The following is a 21,499-nucleotide window of genomic DNA, read 5'->3' as shown; positions in this document are numbered from 1 at the left end:
AAGTTCATAGACAGTATTTTACTGTTTTCTATTACTGAAGCTTATAATTTAAATGTTGCTTTCTTTATACAACATTCACATAGGGAAATTAATCAGTTCTGTGGAACTGCTGGATTGTTACATCTCATGATTAAAGTATACTTGGATATGAACTTTGTCAAAGCTAATTATATGGCATACTTTTGTTTGGGTGGGGCTTGTAAAGCAGCTTTATCACAGATTTCTTTTAGTGTACTTAAAAAATGCATTCCTATTTAATACGAAGTACAGCACAGAGCACAATTACATACTGGAATTTTACTTCTGGAGATGGGAGAACTTCTGCAGCTCATATATATATATATACACACACACACACACACACCCCTATTTATAAACCGCTTTGCTGGACACAAGTATTGAAGGGGGGGTGTTGGACACATTTATCTCAAATACCATCCTGCGGACTTTTCCCTTGTAGGAAAAGGATTATTCACATTCGCACTGCAAGACCTCAACAGTTTTGTCTGTTGATGAAATACAGACGTCATTTCAAATAATGTGCGTGCCCGAGTCTGGCTTTCTTGAGTGGTAAGGGTATTTGCCAGCACTTTGGTGCAGGAACATGCTTTGTTGGTTGCTCAGGTTTCCACAGCGGCAGTGCTACAACAAAGCGGAAAAGAATTACCTAATGTCGTGCAATGGGTTGAGGCGCTGGTTAATTTGTGCTAGCATTTTGTGAGCTGCTCTTCTGTTTTTCCCCTCTTATAGAGGCCATATTAAAGCTTCGTCTTGTTACAGAAGACCTTTTTTTTTTTTTCCCCCCAAACCATTGTGGAACCTCCTAAGAGCACTTTTTGGTCAATATAGCACCCACCATTCTTGACTCTATAAATAGTTGCTACAAATAATGGTTGCTGCTGTCTTCCAGCAGCGCCCGGTCACTGATGATGGGGGGGTAAGGTCTTCCCATATCCAGCTGGCGCCATTCATGCCACAGTTGAAACTCTTTCCCTCTTCAGCCTCTTCCTTATAAAAGTCACTAGTGCCCCCAGGGGTATGCACACGGTGGACGCCGCCACCAGCAGCCCGATCACCGCCAGGGCGTAGCCTGGGTAATCCTTGGTCACCAGCTGCCCCTGCAAGGGAGAGAAGAAGCCTTGGATTTGTGGGAATCCGTGGTTTTCTGTGTCCTGGAGTTGGGTCTATTTCAACAGGACTCAGCCCGTGACTCAGTGCTTTGCTTTGTCCAACCATACAAGCTTTAAATTTATAAGAACAGAGCTGCTGACAAAAATATTGGGGGAAAATGTTTCTGTGAGCTTTGGCAAAGCAGATTTTGGCTTGGTCTGTGTTTTTAATGAGATGTCTGGGCCCTGACCTCTGTCGGGTCTCTGCGTTCCTCCCCTCTGGGCTCATGCTGACACCGTGTCAGCAGCCCAGGCCCACCCCGGGTCCCAAATCAGCGGTGACATGAGAACAACGCCTGTAGTTTGTTTCTGCGTGCCAGGAATGTGTCCACAAAAAGTTAAGAAACCAGTGGTTACTTATCCAATAGTAATTCCTCTGTGATAAATACACAGTTCAGCATTGGTACAAAAGCATTTCAGAGAAAAATGTATATGAAAATTATGAAAGCTATTTATTCCAGCAGCAGCTCAGTTCTGTTAAAATACCACTAATTTTGTTCAAAATACTACACTTTAGAAGTCGTCTTTTCTGTTTAAAGTCTATTTTTTAAAGACGATATTTGCGTTTTCGACACAAATAAAATTTTACTGTTTGAATGAGTCGATTAAAAACTGTAGAGAGGAATGAGGCCATTTTATAGAACCACGCCATCATTTCCACTAGGTCAAGTTTTCCCGGTTTTACCTTTCCCCAAAATGAAGGGATGGCTCCACCTCCGGCTGCAAGCTTTCAGAAGGCAGTTTTGTGGAACAATGTAGTTTGGAAGGAAGGCTGTGTCCTTGCAGGAATTAAGGAAAGTTTAAAAAAAAAAAAACCAACCAAAAAACAAACCAACCCAAAACTAGTTTACCTGTGTAGCATCCCATGCTTGGTATTGCAGTGTTCCTGTGAGGATGTAGTCGGTAATGTAAAATATAAATAGGCTTATAATTAGCAAAGGACTAGCAAAAGCCCACATAATTTTCCAGTACCAGTTGGGCTTTCGCCCAATCATGGTGTGAAGATCTTTCTCAAATCTGTTTAAGAAAAAAAAAAAAAAAAAAGACATTTTTGAGAAGAGCTGCCTGCGTTCAGTTGACACCTTGGTCTGAGTTACTTCAAAACCACCTACAGAATGAAATATGTGAGATGGGAAGGGGAAGGCTAATTGTCCAGAAGACTAATGAGCGGAGAGCCGGAAGAGCTGGCTCACCAGGATCACGTCGTGAGGGTGAAATCAAACAAAAAAGACAGCAGGGCTTCCAAGAGGATCCCAAACTGCGGAAGAATAGCTAGAAACAGGCACAGCAAGGAAAAGCCCAGCAAAATTCTGCCTGGAGTGTAACTTTAGACCGTTACTAGTGTTAGCTGGTGGAGAAAAGTGATGATGCTTAAATAGCGTGGAAAAAACACTCGTTTTTGTGTAGAGTTCTCACCCCTGTTATTTGACTGTGCGAGACAGTCCTACAGCTGAGGATGGTACCTAAAATCACGCAGGAAACCTGGATCTGACTTGAAGGCTTTAATGGAATCACGGAACGGTTTAGGTTAGAAGGGACCTTAAAGGTCATCCAGTTCTGCCCCCCTGCCATGGGCAGGGGCACCTCCCACTAGACCAGGCTGCTCAAAGCCCCATCCAGCCTGGCCTTGGACACTTCCAGGGATGGGGCATCCACAGCTTCCCTGGGCAACCTGTTCCAGTGCCTCACCACCCTCACAGTAAAGAATTTCTTCCTAACATCTGATCTAAATCTACCCTCTTCCACTTTGAAGCCATTACCCCTCATCCTGTCGCTACATGCCCTTCTAAAAAGTTGCTCCCCACTTTTCCTGTAGGCCCCCGTCAGGTACTGGAAGGCTGCTTTAAAGTCTCCCCGGAGCCTTTTCTCCAGGCTGAACAACCCCAGCTCTCTCAGCCTGTCCTCATAGCATAGGTGCTACAGCCTTCTGATAATCTTCATGGCCCTCCTCTGGACCCGCTGCAACAGGTCCGTGTCCTTTGAACTCATCAAGGACATAATGCCAGTGTAGGTGCCTTTACACATACCACGCTAGCAGACTAACCAAGCAAATACTAAACCCTTTTCCTTTCCAAACACCTCTGCTGTGTAAAACCTTTCCTGATGCTGAATCTTGCTTTTACCCACAAGGGATGACTTGGGAGAGCGGCGATGTGCGAGGTTTGAAACCAGGCGTACTGCCACAGAAGGTGCTCGTGAGAGCAAAGACAAGAAGAGCAGGGAACAGCTTGTACAGCTCATTAGCACTCCCCTGCCTGCAGAGAAGGTGTCAGCCCAGCCTGGCCCCCGCGCAGCCCTGAACCTGACACCCAGGAAAGGTCTGCAGGGCAGGGGAGGCCCCATGGCCTTGCTGATACCATAGCGTAGGAGGAAAATTTAGCCCGAGGTGGTATTTTTATTCTTGGCCAGTGGTCACACCCCTGCTATGAAGAAAGGAAGGTTCAAGCTTTTACCTTCTTATCCCGTAGATGTAACACACAGCAATGGTTTCTACCAGCACGATGAGCAGCAGCGAGAGGGTGGCCGCGTAGTCATTGAATATGTCAAACCAGTAATTTCCAGCCTCCATAGTGAAGGTTAGGCCAATCACGAGGTTAATGAAGCACACAACACCTGCGTGGATAAAACAGGGACCCTGCCGTTACACCTGGAAACCCAATTGCGTGGGGGGAAGTGTCATACTTCTTGTGACTAAAAAGCTGGCGGGATTTATACTAATTTCTCTCGGGGAGCAGCTTTCTCGGAGGAGAAAGATAATTTTTTTTTGCCCTTTGGAAAAGACCTGGCTCTGTGTGTGCGTGTGTGTGTGTATGTTCTGGTGCAGCCTTAAATTGCTGCTCCTGAGACCTGCACAGTCACAGCAAAGACACCCAAGTCTCAGCTATGGCCTTGTCGCGAGTGTGTGCAGCATCTGCTGTTACTATTTGGCATCTGGTTAAAACAGGTTTTAAGGTGGGACGACTGATTTCCATGCGCCTATCACTTTTGGCCAAAGACTGAGCTGGTTCACAGTTGGGATACCAGTGATGCGACTGAAGAGCCACTCACTGCGGGTGTCTTGACATGTCTCGTGGCCCTTTGAGTTTCACTGGCCAGTAGGCACCAGTTTGAAGGAGCCGGGGTGCGTTGGGAAGCCTGCAAATACACACCCATGATTGCCCTGGTGCTTTGAGCGCTCCCGAGGGAAAGTGCTGTAGAGGCTGGGTAGGATTTCCCAAGGGCAGGCGAACCCTTCCAAGCAGCATATCTGATGTTCTCTGCTCCACCCAAGGTCAAAGAGGGACCCTCAACGGCTGTTGGACACCAAAGCTTTTGCACGCACGTGCTCTCTTCCCACACGGCCTCGCTGCTCCCGGCAGGTGCTTACCTGAGATCACCTCCTTGGGGAAACGGGCAGCGATGACCTTGCTGTCGGTCAGCGGTGTGAGGATGGCGGCGGTGTTTCCCAGCATGCTTCCGATGCCCAGCATCAGCAGCATGACGAAATAGAGCACGGAGTAGAGCTGGGGCACCTCCATGTTTTTGATGGCTTCAGAATAGACTATAAATGCCAGTCCCGTCCCCTGGACAGCCTGCCGGCGAGAAAGGGGGAAGGGAGTTAGGGGCAGCTCCTCAGCTCGATAAGGGACATGAGAATAGGGACATGAGACTGATCCTCCACAACAATGAAAAACACCCATGGTGGCATTTCTGCACGGCAGGGACAGGTGAGATCTTCACTGATTTATTCAAACTGGATAGAGACTGGCACAGTCCCGCTCGTAGCGAAAACATTTGCCCCATACCTTTGCCACCTGCCCTGTCCTGCAGCTGCAGCCGCAGTGTGGCTGCATCACCACCCGGCTCAGTTGCTAACGAGCCAAGTGAGCACCTTGCCCGGCTCCATCCCAAGGTGCAGAAATGAGCCCCACCGCAGCTCCTGGGGGTGCGGATGTGCCCACTGGGGCTGCCCGGGCTCGGTGGGAGGAAAGGAGAATAAAGCCCTGGTGCCAGCACGAAGCGGTGACTCACTGTATCGAGTTCAGCTTCCAAGCTGCAGTTTTTAAGCTGCGGCGATAATTGGGCGTATTCCTGCGGGTAGGTGGCCATGAGGTACTCTTTCATCTCGTTGAGGTTGTCTGCTGTTAGAGAGCCTTCCTCCAGGTCGAAAGCGTTCATCAGCAGCAGGATCACCCTGGGAAAGATCATAGGAACTTAATGGCTTTCAGGCCAAGGTATGAAATCGATGCTGGTTTTACACCTCGTCCCCTCCTCCATCAGCCCCCACACAGGGATGCTCTGCTGGCCCCAGGACTCTGGTCTCCCGGGGTGGGAGCCATGGTACTTCCAGAGCGATGTTGGGTTGTGGGCAACCTTCCGGTCATCTCTGCTTCAGAGGGAGCAGGTCCCGCACCCACGCTGCCCCTTCCAGGCAGATATTTTGGGTGCTGGCCAGTGCCAGCTGGCGTCTCTTCCCCTTTGCCATCCGGTCCCACGTCCGCGCCCCACCAATTTAACGAGCCTTTTGGCAAGGAGCAGGGACTGGCAGTTCGGTTTCCTCTCCGATCAGCAGAGAGATTGAAAGCTGTAAAAATAGGAGTAAAAGCGTAACCGCCACAGGCCCCATGCCAGGGACTGCACGCGAGCTTGCTGCCTCGGGCACGATCCTGCAGGCTGCTGGGCACCTCCAGAGCGTCGCCGCCGAGGAAGCTGAGCGCCTGGCACAGGGCTTGGCCTTGAAGGGGGGGATCTGGGCATCATTGCATTTTATTAATCAGTGTCCCCCCCACAAAGCATGTGCTGGGACTGGGGTGCAGGAGAAAGTGCCGCTGTGACTTATCCAGGCAAATTCGTCTTCTCAACCTGGCCCATGCCTGGAAGTAGCACCCAGGGGTCAAAAGGCACACCAGCCCTGACCTTTCGTCTCAGCCTTCATCACTTTAAATCGCCCCATTAGCTTTATTAGAGCAGTATGAGGGCCAGGGCAGCGCTGGCAGCACCGTGTGCTGTTATTTATTTACCTCCCCCCCTGCCTTACCTTCCCCAGAACAGCTTGCGGTGGAAAACAAGTGAAACACCAGCCTCTTACTTGTTTATACAGCTTTCGTAGTTAAACGTCGCCTTGAAGCCGTAGATGGAGAAAGTCACGATGCTGGCAAATATGGAGGTGGTGCTGTTGATCAGCGAGACGATGATGGCGTGCCTCTCGCAGTTGTTGCTAGGCTCGTTGTAGCTGGCGAATGCGATGAGGCTGCCAAAGCCCAGGCCCAGAGAGAAGAAGATCTGCGTGGCAGCGCTGATCCACGTCTTGGGGTTCGACAGCTGCTCCAGCTGCAAAACCAGACAGGGAGAGTGGGAGCACGAAGCTGTGCATGGATGCGCGGCACTGCCCCTTCCAGCCTGCGGGGATGGAGACCCCATCTTAGCACCCAGCTTAGCTCATGGGTGGTTTTTGGGCAGGCTTACTGCTCAGTTTGAAAGTAATATGCTACAGGTTATGGTAATGGACAGGTCTTTTTCTGGAGGATAAAGGAAGCAGCTCATGGGCACCGTGGCAGAACAGCCTCCAGCCGTTCCCAGCTGGGGTTTCCAGCTGCTTGACCTCAGCTACTGCTGCAAAAACCCGATATAAGGAAAAGAAGCATTGCCACCTTTTAAAAAAACTTACACGTTTGGTAACTAATAACATTTCATGAAAGATTCAGGGCAGTTTTTCCCTCTACCTTTGGCGTGAACATGTAGACGAGGCCGTTCACAGCGCCGTGAAGTGTTAAACCTCTGATGAGGTATATGATGAGAACGCAGTACGGCAAAGAGGCTGTTACGTAGACCACCTGGGGAAAGGAGGGAAAATACCTTGGTCTAAAGAACACGCGAAACTGCTCGGAGCAGATTAGCTCTTTCTCACTTACTTTACAGAAATGATTTCCATTATCGTGTTTGCTACCTTGTAGTAATCTTTAAAGAAATATTTTCAGATAAATCGAACTTTAGAAATCTAAATAGGTTTTAGGGTAACAAGTTTATTATTAATAATAAAGACCTGTGCTGTTGTTCCCAGGGTCTTCTCTTTGATGGGAAAAATAAGAACAAAATCTAAAATATTTGCAGCATTTACAAACTGAGTTCTGCAGCATTTAGCAGACAAACAGCAGTTTGCCACCATTTGTCAAGAACGCATTAGGCAAAAGTCATCTATCATCTGCTCTAGGAAGAAGACGACCAGATCTCATAAAAGGTCAAAATCAAACTTGAATAAAACTATTTTAATTCAGATGTGAAAAAGGCTGTAACTTAATGTAACCTAGATGGAAGATGGGGGGAATTAAATCTTTCAGTTGTCTTCCATGAGCTTTTGATCAAACCCCGTAATTTGAATCTAAATGTTGAATCTCCACATTGGAAGAAGCCACTTGCAATAAAAAAAAAAAAAAAAAGAAGGGAGACTCCAATCACTTTCTCTTTGCTAGGATGTGCCCCAATGGCTCACCCAGAAACATATATAAAAACTAACTCACAAAAAAACATGCTTTCCCAAGCTCTTGGGAAGAGAATCGTCTGGGTAATAACCAAACGTTCCTCCCGTTTGCACCTGCCTGCACTGTCAGCTGGCATCTGCCTTTCCCCGTCACACACCCGGAGACGCAGCAGCTTCACCATCCGCAGCAGGACAGCCCCGCGCCCCCTGCCCAAACCCCCCGCTCCTCCTGCACAAGGGCTGCAGGGGAAGCCCCCCACGCCGCCTCTGACGAGACCCTGCCTTCGTGATGCTGTTTCAACGCTCCTTAGCTATTTATTGTCTTTCTTTTTCGCCCCCAAAGCCAGCTGCAGCAAGTTTAAGAGGTTATTCTTAGTTTACAGTCTCTTGGCTTTCTGCGTTTGGCTAAGACGATTTGGGGATTACAGCCCTCAGCTTGCTTCTTAGTGCAGGCTCAACCAGGACATTGCTTCCCCGCCCCCCCCCCCCCCCCATAACTTCTGGTCTGAGTAAAAAGTGAGCAAAAATGTCTGGTAGATGTCTTTTTTTTCTTGCAAAGACTGAGGAACAGACATCTCCTGACACAGCTCTGCTGTGGCAGGCGGCTTTCCACAGGGCCAGCAGCCTGGTGGCTGGTTTTGCAGCAGAGGTGGCTGCATTTAAAGGATTTTTTCTGTTTTGTTTTGTGTTTGGTTTTTTTTTTTAAATATCACTCAGTGTTTTGATTGAGCCTTCTTCAGTTGCAACTTAACGGGGTGGCAGAGGCAGCATGGCTGGCTGCTCCAGGGGAGATGCCATAACCCCAGGTAACAGTAGCCATGGATGCTGCCACCTTGGTGCTTGTTTATCCTCCCTGACATCCTGGCGGGGCTCAACAGGGCTGTGCCCGCCTCTCACCTTGCCGGTGGACTCAGTGCCACGGAGGATGCAGAGGTAGACCACCAGCCAGGCCAGCATCAGGCAGAGCGCCTGCTCCCACTGCACGCTCCCGCTGTCCTCCAGCGATGGAGAGATGTTCAGGGTCTCCCGGTACCAGAAGTACTGGGTGGACGATGTCTTCTCGCACTCCTCCTCGTAGCCTGTGCGGTTGCTGTTCAGGGGGCAGGTGGCCCACGGCAGGGGGTCCTGCGAGGGAGGGGAGGAGCACAGGGTGAGGGCCCACCATCAGCATGGCAGGGAGAGCCGGGGGGACAGTGGGAATGAAGTCAAGGGTGGCTTTCTGAACCCTGGGTTTGCTTGTCCCCGTATTGTGCTGCCTGGGGCTGGGGCTGACCCTCTCCCCTGGGGCTGACCCTCTCCCGAAGGATAGACCCACTCTGCCTCTCTTCCCTGGGGATGACCCTCCTGATCCCCTCTCCCAGGGATGACCCTCTCCCTTGCCTTTGGACAGACCCACCCCAGGGTGCAGGACACCATGGCCACCAAGGCACATGTAAGCAAGGCATCAGGGGGCTGGCTTTGATCTGCATTTTGAGAAGAAACCCCGATGCCTCTGGGGAGCCCCCAGAGAGGGACACCCCTGTGTCATTTTTTCACCACAGAAAGTTCCTGGGCAGGTTTCTGGAGCTTTTGTTCCTCCCTGGCTGATGATGGGCCTGGGCAACATGCAGCAGTGATACAAAACCACCACGACCCTCCGTGGCCACAGCGGGGCCAAGCTGTGTCCACCGGGTGCTCACACACCTGGAAGGAGTGGAAGAGGTACCAGAAGGCCCAGGCGTTTATCACGTTGTAGTACATGGAGAGGAAGAAGGAGACGACGACACTGGCGACGCCTGCGGGCATGGAGGGAGGTTCTCAGTCAATGGCAAAACCCAAAACGCCCAGGGCCCCATAAAAACATGTTGGGGCTTTGCTTCTGCACGGTCCTGTGCACAGGGCATGCTCCCGCCACTGCAGCCTCCTCCTCCCTCCATCAGGGCTATCCCTGCACTGGATTTTATACTTTAGCCCCTGGGGGGTGAATATTCAATGTATCGTTAAAAATAGAATGTCCTTGTAAGCAAATTAGAGATAGTTTGGGCTATCAGGGTAATTCAATAACTTCATAATGCAGCTAAGAGCGAACACTGATAAACGGTGAGCGGTGATGGTAGGAAATTAAGGCACTGATTTATCACTCAATGTTGAGTTTGTCAAGACGATGCTCTTGGGGTCAAAGCCCAGTGTGGGCAGCGCTGGGGGCAGGGTTAAGCCCTGGTCTTCACACCATGATTTTGGCTGTCTGCCTGAGGGCAGGGGGACCCACGCCTCCGTGCTGGGGACCTGGTACAGCAAGGCAGGGTCTCTCCCCGACGCCTTGTGAGGGACAGGGTAAATGCATGCTGTGAGGCATCTGGGTAACAGCTTTGCTCAGCCTAGTGAGACCCAGTAAAACCTCGGTTCCCACCTGGTTTCCTCTCCGAAAAGACAAAGCTCTCCATTCAAAAATCACCCGTGTTCCCTGGGCGCTTAACAATAAAGATAAAAACCAAGAACATACCGACGCCACAGAGGTAGGGGCTTATTATTTTCCAGGCACCAATGCTGCCCTGACGCATGCGCTGCCCCACGGCCAGCTCCAGGTAGAGCAGCGGCATCCCCTCGACGACCAGCATGATAAAATATGGGATCAAAAAGCCACCTGCAAGAAAAATCCAACAGATGGGCTTCAGCAGATCAGCAGCATAATAAACACCAGGTTGCCCTATTCCTGGTCAAATCACCCCATTAGTGTCCCAGGAGGTGGCTGGAGCTGGGTCCTGTCCAGGTACCTGGTGTATTGAGGGCAAATCACAACCCTGAGGGACATCTCAGGGGGTTTCAGGTGGCGTCCCAGATGTCGGTGGGTGCCAAGTGCCTGGGCGTGGGGAATTTTCCACGGGCACTTGGCAGCGCTGGGACTTCTGCTGTTAAAATGTGCCGGTCGCCACCCCGGTGTGGCGGAGCTGCCCAGGTGCTTTGCGGGCGGTTTGAGCAATGTTCGGGGCTGTGGCTGTTAAAGGGTAACTAAGCGCCAGTCAAACCTTGTAAAAGATAATGAGAGTAAGAGGACGAGGGAAAGATTTACTTCGTGTGTGTCAGCCTGCAGCAGAGCCGAAGCACTCAATGAAAAACTAACAGCAACATCTGCACTGAATAGAGTTTTAAGTAATGTATCGAAGTCTGGCCTGGCTTGAAAAACCCCAAAACTATAAAAAAAACCCCATGCTGAGACTGCAAATGCCAGCAAAGGGGTGAAGGCTTTTCCCCCAGGGTCCCACCTGCGGGAGCAGACCCTGGATCAGGCTGACACAGCGTCCCCCTGCCCATTTGCTCATCCCCACTTCCCTGGCACAGAGAGCCCCAGGGATGCTCTTGCAGAAGAGGAACAGCAGGAATGGGTGGGCAGGCAGCAAGGGAGGGGAAAGGACCTTCCCACCCAGCAACCAGGATGCACTTCGGCTTCAATTTTTGCTGGAAAAAGAAAATGAAATCCTTGTCCTCGACTCGGGGCTTGCTTTAGAAAGAGCTGCTGACTGAGTCAAAAACTGGATTTTTGCGAAGGCTTTCCTGCTTCCCTTTTTACAGCAAGCCAAAAATATTTACGTAAATATCTCTTATTTAGGATTTAATCTGCGGCATTAACATTCCTCGCAATGGGCTCGGTGCAGCACTGCAGAGGAATGAACTCCGGGCAGCGACTGAGGCAAAGAACTGGAAATAAACACCTAGAAATAATCCGGTTTATTCTGGGAATTAATTTCCCACCTCCCGGCTCTCTCGTTATTAACGACCCCTTTGTTAGTCTGTTAGATAACTTCCTATGCCGCAAGGGAGCTGTCGGAGGTTTCAGAGCTCCCGCAGCCGCTCCGTCCTGGCAGGGCGCGAGCTGCCCCAGCAGCTGCCGAGGGGAGTTTTGCCATGTACCATGGGGGGGAAAACAGCGTTCGGCCCTTTGCGAAGGCTCTTCCACCCTCCCAGCAGCTTTGCTAACTGCTTCGTGTTGGCTTTGCCACCTTGCAAGGAGGAGTACCTCCAGGCTTGCTCTTCACCCCAATGTCACCCCACAGGTGGCAGTGCCGGGGCTGAGCCCCCTGCCCCTTGCTCTGCAGCCTGTTTGCACGCAGATCTTGCTCCTGATGCTACTTTTCCTAAAGGGTAAAACCAAAATGCTTCATACAAGTGACTCGGGGCGACTGTATGCACCAGCTCCTTACCTGCTGTGAACCAGCACAAGCTCCACTGACTTCCCTGCTCATTTACACCCTGCGTTGCTCCCTACGGTGCCAACCGCCTGCGAAAACCAGCCCCCAGGCCAGCCCCCTGCAGTTGGCACAAGGTGTGGAGTCTGGTCGAGGCACCAGGCTTGGCCAGTGGCACCCTCGCCTCTGCTCAGCATCTCAGCTGGGGTTTCCTCGCTCAGGGCTGAGCGCTGCTGAGTGCCCGGCCCTGCTGCAAACCCATCCCAGTGTCATTTCAGCCTGGCCCAGCCTGCTTATAGATGGACTAACTGCACCTACAAGGTTTGAACCCTCCTTTGATCCCTTTGGGTGAAGCTCCCTCTCTCTTGCTCACAGCAGGAGGAGGCAATATGCTGATAAATGGAAACGCAGGAGGTTGTAAACTCTGAAAATACCCTGTTTATGAGTATCATCATCGATAAAGACAGCATTGCTCTGCTGGGCACGCCAGGGACTGGCTCTGTGCTTTGCTGTAAGGAAGATGCCAAACGAGCAATTGCTGGCATCCCCCCTAAGCCCAGTTTCTGGTGTATCCAGCTTTTAAGTTCCTGAAATGATGTTTTTTTCTGCGTGGGTTTTGCAGACCCCTGGAAAGCGACCAAATCCTTTTTTAAGAGGGCAGTGAAAAACAATTAAGAAAAGCAAAGCCTGCTGTCAGGAGTTTTAGTTTCACAGTAGGGAAAGCCGCTTCTCCCCTGGGAAATGTAACCACGGAAGACAAAAGCAGTGGAGAAACTACTCTTATAAAAACATGCTTTTCAGAAAATACTTGGGTTTAATGAATCTTTTTTTGTGGTTAATCAAGTGTTCCAGTTCTGGTTACATTTCAGAGAATTTTCACCATCTACTACACTACTGATGGCTGATAAGAAGAGGATAAACCACGCAAAGACCCCCGTGTCTGAGTTTTGCAGTCCTCCAGGATGTCTGCCAAGACAGGCTGCTAGTGAACTAACCACGTGCGGTTTAATTGCATACAAAAACACTTGCATTTTAAGCTTTGTGCTAGAGTTCAGTGTCAGACATGGAGTCCTTCTTACCCTCAAAAGCATCTGCGTGGAGGAATACACCCAGAATTGATGCATGTCTATCACTTCTGCTATCGGAAACATCTAAGGAAGCTTCAGCCACTGCAGCATCTAGCTTCTACGGTAATTTCACCCAGTGTATTATCTGGATTTTTCTGACCTGATCCCACAGAGCAGCTCTGACGCCGTCCCAGCACTGAGCTGGCTTTTCAACACCTAGCAAGAACCAACTCTTATGACCACATGTGTGTTTAGAAGGGAGCTACAAGCCAACAAAACAAGCACAAGCCAAGCAAAAAGCACTTAAAATATCTCAGTGTGTTTCTTCCTGAAAGGAAGAAAAGGCAGAAGCAGACCAGAAGCAAATGAGGCAGATGCTCATGATGCTACTTAATGCACAACTGGGATGGGTCCAGCACTACAACAGATGCAGTGGAAGAAGCAGTATAAAACTGGGATGTCTTATAAAAAGAGGCTCTTTGTAAGGATTCTTCAAAACATGGTCATTAACCAGTGGTAGCTGTATACTAGAAGAGATTATTAGTGTTGGTTTTTAATTAATCTAATTAACTGACTTTTGATTTCTAAGGAAGAACATCTGTGGCCGGTATATAATATAGACATCATCTTTCTCCAGTTCGGACCTAGAAGAGCAATAAACTTTCAAAGAGCTCTTCTTTTTTTTTTAAGCCCAAATTTATTCCCCATTTTCAAAGCTTCCTGGGAGGCTTTAGCTGTGGAGCTCCTGTTGATTAAGGAGTTTCAGCCAACTTCAAGGCAGATTTGTAGACAAGTTATCACCTCCTAAAGAACGGCTTTGTGCAAGAGACAACACGTTAATGACAGCAACTTGAAATGATACTGATGATCCTTAAATTAAATCAGCATAAGCAGTTCCCTTTCTGAATATGTTCCAAGTGAACTAACAAGGAACTGAACAAGTTTCCGATGCCTTCAGAGTGGTTCAATGGGGCAAAAAGTAATAAATTAATACCATGTAGACCTACATCTCGCATTCTACCTCCATCCTTTTTAAAAACATGGGTCTCCTCACAGTTTCATTGCACTTCTAGAAAATGAGTGCCACTGTATTGGGGCAGCTGTCAGGTAAAAGCTGCTTTATGTTAAAGAATATGTAAAATAAAGCAGCAATTGAAGAGACTGCACACCAACACAAAGCCCGACCTCCTGCTCTGCCCTGGACCCTGCTCAGTGGACAGGGTGTTAGCATGGACAACATCCTTGCGGATTTAAAGCTTGCCACACTCCTCCTCAAGGGAAGCAAGAAACATAAGCCACACTTACCTCCTCCATACATCTGACATAAGTATGGAAACCTCCACACATTTCCCAGCCCCACAGCATAGGAAATGCAGGCGAAAACAAACTGCAGGGGATTGTCCCATAGTGGCCGGGATTTCTCCATTGCCTACTTGCAGGCAGAGGTTTCAGCAGAACCTTCCTGCCTTCACTCCTTCAGGTACTCTGCCAGCCCTGCCTCAGACTCCACGCCAGCCCGGCTTGGAGGGGAGGGAAAGGCGGAGGAGCTATGCTTGCCAATTCCTATCAAGCTTTTTAATTACTAATCTTATTAACAGGCACATACTGAAGTAGGAATGCTGGTAAATAGATTATAGACACACAGAGAACTATAAAATTGGTACTTTGGGTGAATAGCTGCTTGGGTTTTGACTGGCATTTCTGGGAAGGATGTGAACCCAGGGATTTTTATCGGCTCACATGCTGACTTGACACAGGGAGGAAATAACACTGGGGCTGCAGCTTGGTTTTGGAAATGGGAAACTCCTTCCCCACAGGGCACTCTTCCCTAGGAGTGGTATGTGCGAGTGTGAGGCACCAGCTTGGCTTTGATAGCACGGGGAAGGGGTTCCCACACCATTAGGACTGGGCTTAGTGGCTTTTGGAGCTGACTTTTATTCCCAGTGTCCCTTGCCCTAAACGGGTCCTTGGGCATCCTGTCACTTGCACTCTGGTGCTCAAACCAACCAGCCCAGCACACTCCCTGGTTCCAAAAGTGGCCTTGAAACAGACCCTATCAGCCATGCAGGTCCCCAGCCTGCGGCTGCCTTGAGCATAACACTCAAGTTTGACTCTTCGGGAATACTACTCTCCCTCCTCGTGCTCTGTGAATGTGTGAGAGTGCAAAATAGCTTAGTCTCTTTTCACTTACCTTCACACTGAAGTTTCACTGCTGCAGATTAACTTTTCTGAGGGGTTGCTGTTTTAAAACACTTTTAAGCAGGCAAGGACCAAATATTTATGAAGGCCACTGGGAAAAGGTGTCTGTGGCCCATTGTGGAGGCAGAAGGACCTAGGAGGCCTTCGGGTCATCTGAACGCACGCTGAGATGCCAGGTCTGAACGTGAACCCTGTGCGCTTGGGTCCCTGCCAAGGTACACTTTGAGCTCAACCACTTCAGACAGGTCTCCCAGTGAAGGAGGCTACCAGCAGCGCTTGAAGCAATAAAAAGGGTCTGAACAAGTCCAAGGACTCAGTTTCCTTCCTCTGTCTAAACACGGCTTTTTTCATGCCAGGACTGTGGACCTTTCAGGTACGTCCTACAAAAAAGACCCGCTCAGCTGCTGGCAGTCTCATTCCTCCAGCGCCAGCAGCTCGCTCCCTGGCAGCACTGCGTATGCTGCTCCAGCATCCCATCAGGCACCGGCAGAGCTGAGGAATCCAGCTGTGGGTACGGGTGAGAACCCCTACCACGGGGCTTTTGGACAGGAGCCCAAACTGCAGAGTATGTCATGCAGAGCTGTTGAGACCAGCAGAACGACTCTGGTGGACTTGCTGAGCAGCCACCTGTAACAGCAAAGTCACAAAGTGGGACGCCGCTTTTTTGCATGCTAGAAAAGGTGACTGCAAAAGGTTTATGCACCTCCCGTAAGTGAATCCATTCCTCATGGCGTGTTTTAACGCTGCTGGAAATGGAGGTTGTCATTGGACAACATCAGGGTTTGCCAAAGCCTCACAGAGTATAGTTTTGAGGGAGCTCGTGGCTCTTCCACAACATCCTTGCTGTTCCTGTCTTACTTGCAGAATTGCAATGTACCAACTAGCCCTGGAAATGCACCTCACGCACCCTGAATTCTGCTGGGAGGAAAAATCCAAGGAAATTTTAGGTCCATAAGGACACACACTGAGAAGCTACAGATATGTTAACTGTCCCACATCACAAAAAACTTTTGCAAATTATTAAAAAGTTAAATGTCTGTCACTGCCTGTGGGATTTATTACAAATGATTCTTATAAATAACCTACAGCATTTAATAACTCACAGACAGGACAGCCTTAAAAATAGCAAGCACATCACTAGCACTTGGGATGCTTCTGTGTGCATAGATTACTGCTACTGATGAGCATAATCAAGTTAAATATTTCCTTGGCTTTGTACCTCCTTCCCATCACATTTCAAACTAGTTTACTAATGGACTGGGGAGACTGTGCAGGCGAAGAGGTGTGGTGTCCTGGGCTCGGCTCAGGCCAGATCAGGAAGTTCAGATGCAATGAAATGAATCCTCGCCCCTCTCACAAACGTCAGTCTCCTCAGCAGCTTGGATCACAAACTGCTATGAGTTTTTAAAGGCAGTCATGCACACAGGCACTCAGCAAAGTGCCTGTCATCCAGTGTCTCCTTGAGAGACAGGCTTTAAATATACTGGAAGGTATTTAAACACATGATGCTTAGGTAAGCTTCCTGTGGGACTTTCCATACACATCTCAGACAACCAATATGCTATTTCTGATGCCATTCAAGATTTCATCTCCTTTGAACTTCCTTCCTTTGGGTTGGGTGAGGACTTGGGCTTTATCTTCAGGGACAAAGATAAGTCTCTAATACACACATGCCAGAACTTGTGATAATTTCACTGGTCATGTTAGAGGAGGATTAGAAGGAATTTTTTGCTCCAGGTACCTAACAAATATGAGAGTGTGGGGTTTGGGGGAAGTGGGTGGGAAAGGGTGGGTGTTCATCTTCACAGCAGGCCAGGGACTGATGGGACAGCATGAGAACTGCCCTATATAAACCTCATCAGAAGCTGTTAAACAAAGCAGAGAATCCCATTTCTCACTGAAGGAAAACTGGAAGTACTTAGGTGAAGGTACCAACTGAAAATCCTGGGCTTGTATCTCTTGACACCAGCACAGTAAGAAACCAAGCACTTCTTCCAGATACTTAAAACAAAAGCAAAAAGGGAGTCTGGAGTTCTAGCAACAGTTTGGGGGACATGATTTGAGGGTGGGAGAAAAGCTTAACAGATTTATTGCCAAAAGAGCTGGAAACAAGGGAGGAAGGAATAATAAGCAGCAGTGGAAGAAGTCTGGTATCAGCAACTCCTAGATAATTCCACCAGGTAGCCTGGACTTTATTATGCTACATCCAACATAGAATCATAGAATTGTTTGGGTTGGAAAAGACCCTTAAGATCATTGAGTCCAACCGTTAACCTAGCCCTGCCAAGTCCACCACTAAACCATGTCCCTCAGCACCACATCTACAGGACTTGGAAATACTTCCAGGGATGGTAACGCAACCACTTCCCTGGGCAGCCTGCTCCAGTGCCTGACAACCCTTTTGGTCAAGAAATTTTTCCTTCAGTAGTCAATCTAAACCTCCCCTGGCGCAACTTGAGACCATTTCCTCGTGTCCTATCACCTGTTACTTGGGAATAGAGACATGACCCCCACCTCTCTACAACCTCCTTTCAGGTAGTGGTAGAGAGCGATAAGGTCTGCCCTCAGCCTCCTTTTCTCCAGGCCACTTCCCTCAGCCATTCCTCATGACACTTGTTCTCCAGACCCCTCACCAGTTTCGTTGCCCTTCTCTGGACTCACTCCAGCACCTCAATGTCTTTCTTCTAGTGAGGGGCCCAAAACTGAACGCAGTACTCGAGGTGCCAGTGTCAAGTACAGGGGGCTGATCACTTCCCTAGTCCTGCTGGCCACACTATTTCTGATACAAACCAGGATGCTGTTGGCCTTCTTGTCCACCTGGGCACACTGTTGGCTCATATTCAGCCAGCTGTTGACCATCACCCCCAGGTCCTTTTCTGGCTGGACAGCTTTTCAGCCGCTCTTCCCCAAGCCTGTAGTGCTGCATGGGGTTGTTGTGACCCAAGTGCAAGACTATAAACCTAGATTTAAAAGAAACCCTCTGGGCTTTTCTTGATGGTCTCATCAAGATACGTGGGAGGGGAACGCAGTGACAGCAAGGGCCAGCTCTGGTGTTTAGTATCTGCCATTCCTGGAGGCCCTCCTTTCCAAATGGAAACATGCTGGCTGTTAGCATATTGGATGATTATCAAAGGGAAGTAAGTGATGGAACAATCTCTACAGCCTCTCCAACTGTTTTGTGATGTTATCAAGGGAAGCAGATATACAGCCAAGAGAGTTGCAGTCCCCACGTGTGGCTTTTCTGTTTAGATTGCCTGTTCTCACAGTTGCTACTTTAAGCTCCATGTTTCCTTACTTTAGGAGAAAGAAAGAATCCAGCTGGATTTCCAGATCTTTGACAACTCAAAGGCCATGACAACCGTTGGATGATTGCTCTACATGTAATTGGAGATCACAGTTACTTCTCTAAGCAGTTATTAGGATTGCGATTATTCCTTCCAGCTCATCACTGCTACTCGCTGCTTGGTTCCAAACTGCAGATGATGCCCTTGAGGTCTGTACTCTGAAGTCGTATCCAGCCCCTTAATCACCCTTAAAACTGTTTTACAATACCTCAGTCTCCAGAGATCAGTAATATAAAGCATCTTTATAGAGGCCCTATCACCAAGAAAGTATGCCTGAGAAGAGTCCCTCTTTTTATTTTCCTTGATTTTCTTTAGCTTCACAGCTCTATCCACCTTGTAACTGGGTTTTTTAGAGTACTCCCTCCATAAAGGTGTACTGAACCCAGTTCTGATTCACACAATTGCACCAAATTCACCCAGACCTCAGAACCTGCTTGTGTAAAGCAAAAGGCCCCCATACTGGCACCTCACTAAAATCAAAAGGATACCTGGTCCCATTTAGTCAGTTATTCTGCTTGTCTTCTGCCAGTTCATGCTTTCTCTCTGTCAAAGCTTGCCTGCAGTTCGGGGAGGTCTCTGGGCAGCTCTCTTGTTCACCAGCAGCTGTCAGTCATGAGCTGCCCTGTCAGAGTCCTGCACCAACCACTCAGCATCGCCATCACTGGACACTTCAAGACACTATATTAACAGGCTCCTAAAAATAATAATTGAAAAGTGATAAAAATCTAAGTCTCTAGATACTAGGAGTGTTGAAATAGAATGATATGTACCTACCCACCTTTACGTGGAGAAGAGTTGACTCCAAACAGGCTGCCTAATGTTTCAGAGTATGTCTGAGAGGAGACTCAGATAAGGAGGGCAGATCTAGGTGCCTTCAGGGAGAGTTCTGTAGGCGGCCAGAGCAGGGCAGGAATCCTGGGTCAACGCTTTCACTGGGACATTGTTAAAATTAACAGTCATAGGGTAACTCCCACGGGCACATTCTCTGCTCAAAGCCAGTTAGAAAGATGTACAATAATAATTATGATAACAATTCTTACCAGCTCACATACAAACTTATCTTCAAATCACATTAATTTTTTTTTAATGTATTTTAGAAGGCCTGGCCTCCTACAACAGCTCAAATTTTTAGATCTTGATCCATTCAGCCATGTGACATCCCAAGATGATTCACATTTGTTTCCTGAGGCAGTAAGAATCATTTGACTGTGGTCTGACAGCATTTGGTATCATGCAGAAGCCAAGAGCAGTCCTTGATAATGCCAGAAGGGGGAAATCAGACTGAGAAATCTGAAGAACTTTTTAGCTGAATTGAATTCTAAGTGCCTGGCAGATGACTGTGGGTTTCCTAAAAGCAATGTATGCGGGAAATGTCCAAATTGCAGGTGTCCTTACATTAAAAAAATAAAAAAAAAAAAAGCGAAAAGCTATTATCCACAACAGAAAAACAGATTAAGGAGTACTTTATGAACAGTTAAAGAACACCAGGTAATATACTGTCTCATTAAGAAGGTAGCATGCAGAACTGCTGGCTTATTTATTAATGACCAACAGTGAACTCAAGTCACCGTTACAGCATAGGGTTGTTTCTTAGCTGTCAGAGTCAATACTAGCAAAGCTGAGCTGCCTAGATTTCATTCCCATAGAAAATATGCTCCAGTTTGCAAGCAAAAAAACCCACGTAGCTTGAAAGAGATTCGATTCCTGCAGATCAGCCAGTTACAGAGGAAATTTTCTTTTTAAACATTCCTTTCAGGCATAACTAGGGAATTAACATCTGAAGTGGAAAAAATGGATGACATCTATTTGAACAGTATGATGAACTTCTTTAAAAAAAAAAAAAAAAAAAAGGCTGGTAAAAGCAGTATTAGAATTTACACTTCAGGGAAAGAAGTAACGTTTTAGAAACGCCAGACACAATCAGGAGAGGTTCAGATGTCATCTTCATCTTCAAACTATGGTATCTATCTCAAGAAAAAGAGAATCGCTACTGTATAATGCTCCCGGTCTTCTTTGACAGGTACATTATCTTTGACAGACGATGTATGTTTTCTCAAGATCTCCACACAGGACCTTTACCTTAGCCATCGTGCAACACAACCAACGACAGCATCACACTGATCTCGTACTCACTAAACTGGCCATCTGCAAGACAGGTAATCAAAGTCAGTGTTCCAATTCTGCACTGCACCGTTCTCTACAAAATTTGCCTTACTCATTCGAGGAGATAACAAGGTCTGTAACCACACCTGCCTACAGCCAACTTACTTCACTGAAACCTCTCCGTATGCGAAAGCTGAGAGTACACTTTCTTGTTGAAATGGTCTCTAAGCAGAGAATGAAGGCCTATCACAAAAACAGTGTTCTAGACAAGTCAATAGTCAAAAGATTTATCAGAAAAGAGAAAAACAGCAGAAGTCATGAGATTCTCCACCTTTCTTCACCTTTTACCTGCCATTTTAGAAATAGTAACTGATCTCATTAAAATGAGTTTCATTACAAAGAAAAACACAATATTCACCCAGTCGAGTAGTCCTGTTGGTGTCAACATAATTGCTCTGAGCAAATACAGGCCAGAAAGCTCTTTGGTATCTCCCTATTAAGAACTTTTTAGTGATTGTACAAGGGGCAAAATAATACCTTTCATTACTTTAACTGACATTGCATGAGGAGTATATCACCCCATAAAGCCCTACTGTCGTGCTACGGCAATAATACCATGCTACAGACACAGAACTTTATCCCAAACCAATCTTGCTTAACCAGTGGGGAAAAAAAAGACAACAAAAGAACATACAGACTGCAAATGTAGGCAGATTTGACTAGGGCATCACTGCTTGAGCAATTTTAACAGCTTTGTCCATTTGACAAAGAATGAGGAAAAAACTGGCCCTGTTAAATGCCAGTTTCTGTAGCACACATACAGCATCCTTTTCCCAGCCCTGCCACTGGTACACTTTTTTACAGCTGTTTGATATGGTGTGGCTTTGGGCAAAAATCTATAATTTACAGGTTTGCATTCCTAGCAAGATTCTTTACTTATCTGCTACTCCTTTCTACAGATATTAAAAAAACAGCTATACAAACCATTCCTATAAGA

At 47.9% G+C, this 21,499-nt stretch overlaps 1 protein-coding gene across 1 annotated transcript; it reads right to left on the bottom strand.

The window, feature by feature from the left end:
• Positions 1–228: 228 nt before the first annotated feature.
• On the bottom strand, positions 229–21,437 carry SLC6A20 (solute carrier family 6 member 20). Its single transcript, XM_074575221.1, has 12 exons — positions 19,178–21,437; positions 18,888–19,093; positions 10,109–10,249; positions 9,310–9,401; positions 8,524–8,751; positions 6,872–6,982; positions 6,238–6,479; positions 5,181–5,343; positions 4,537–4,741; positions 3,623–3,782; positions 2,021–2,186; positions 229–1,118 (listed from the first exon to the last, which is right to left on the bottom strand). The coding sequence occupies exons 2-12, from the start codon at positions 18,895–18,897 to the stop codon at positions 969–971; spliced, it is 1,668 nt and encodes a 555-aa protein (XP_074431322.1). The 5' UTR covers positions 18,898–19,093; positions 19,178–21,437; the 3' UTR covers positions 229–968.
• Positions 21,438–21,499: the final 62 nt, after the last annotated feature.

Source organism: Larus michahellis, chromosome 2, assembly GCF_964199755.1.
Source record: "Larus michahellis chromosome 2, bLarMic1.1, whole genome shotgun sequence".
NCBI classification, from domain to species: Eukaryota; Metazoa; Chordata; class Aves; order Charadriiformes; family Laridae; genus Larus; species Larus michahellis.
The sequence above is the reverse complement of the archived record's forward strand: the minus strand, read 5'-3'. Positions and strand labels throughout refer to the sequence as shown.

What these genes read in the sequence shown, in the direction of transcription:
- SLC6A20 (XM_074575221.1), bottom strand. An exon ending in ACCTCTTCCACTCCTTCCAG is followed by an intron (nt 8,752 to 9,309) that starts GTGTGTGAGCAC and finishes CCTCCCTCGCAG; the next exon opens with GACCCCCTGCCGTGGGCCAC. An exon ending in GCACTGAGTCCACCGGCAAG is followed by an intron (nt 6,983 to 8,523) that starts GTGAGAGGCGGG and finishes TCCTTTCCCCAG; the next exon opens with GTGGTCTACGTAACAGCCTC.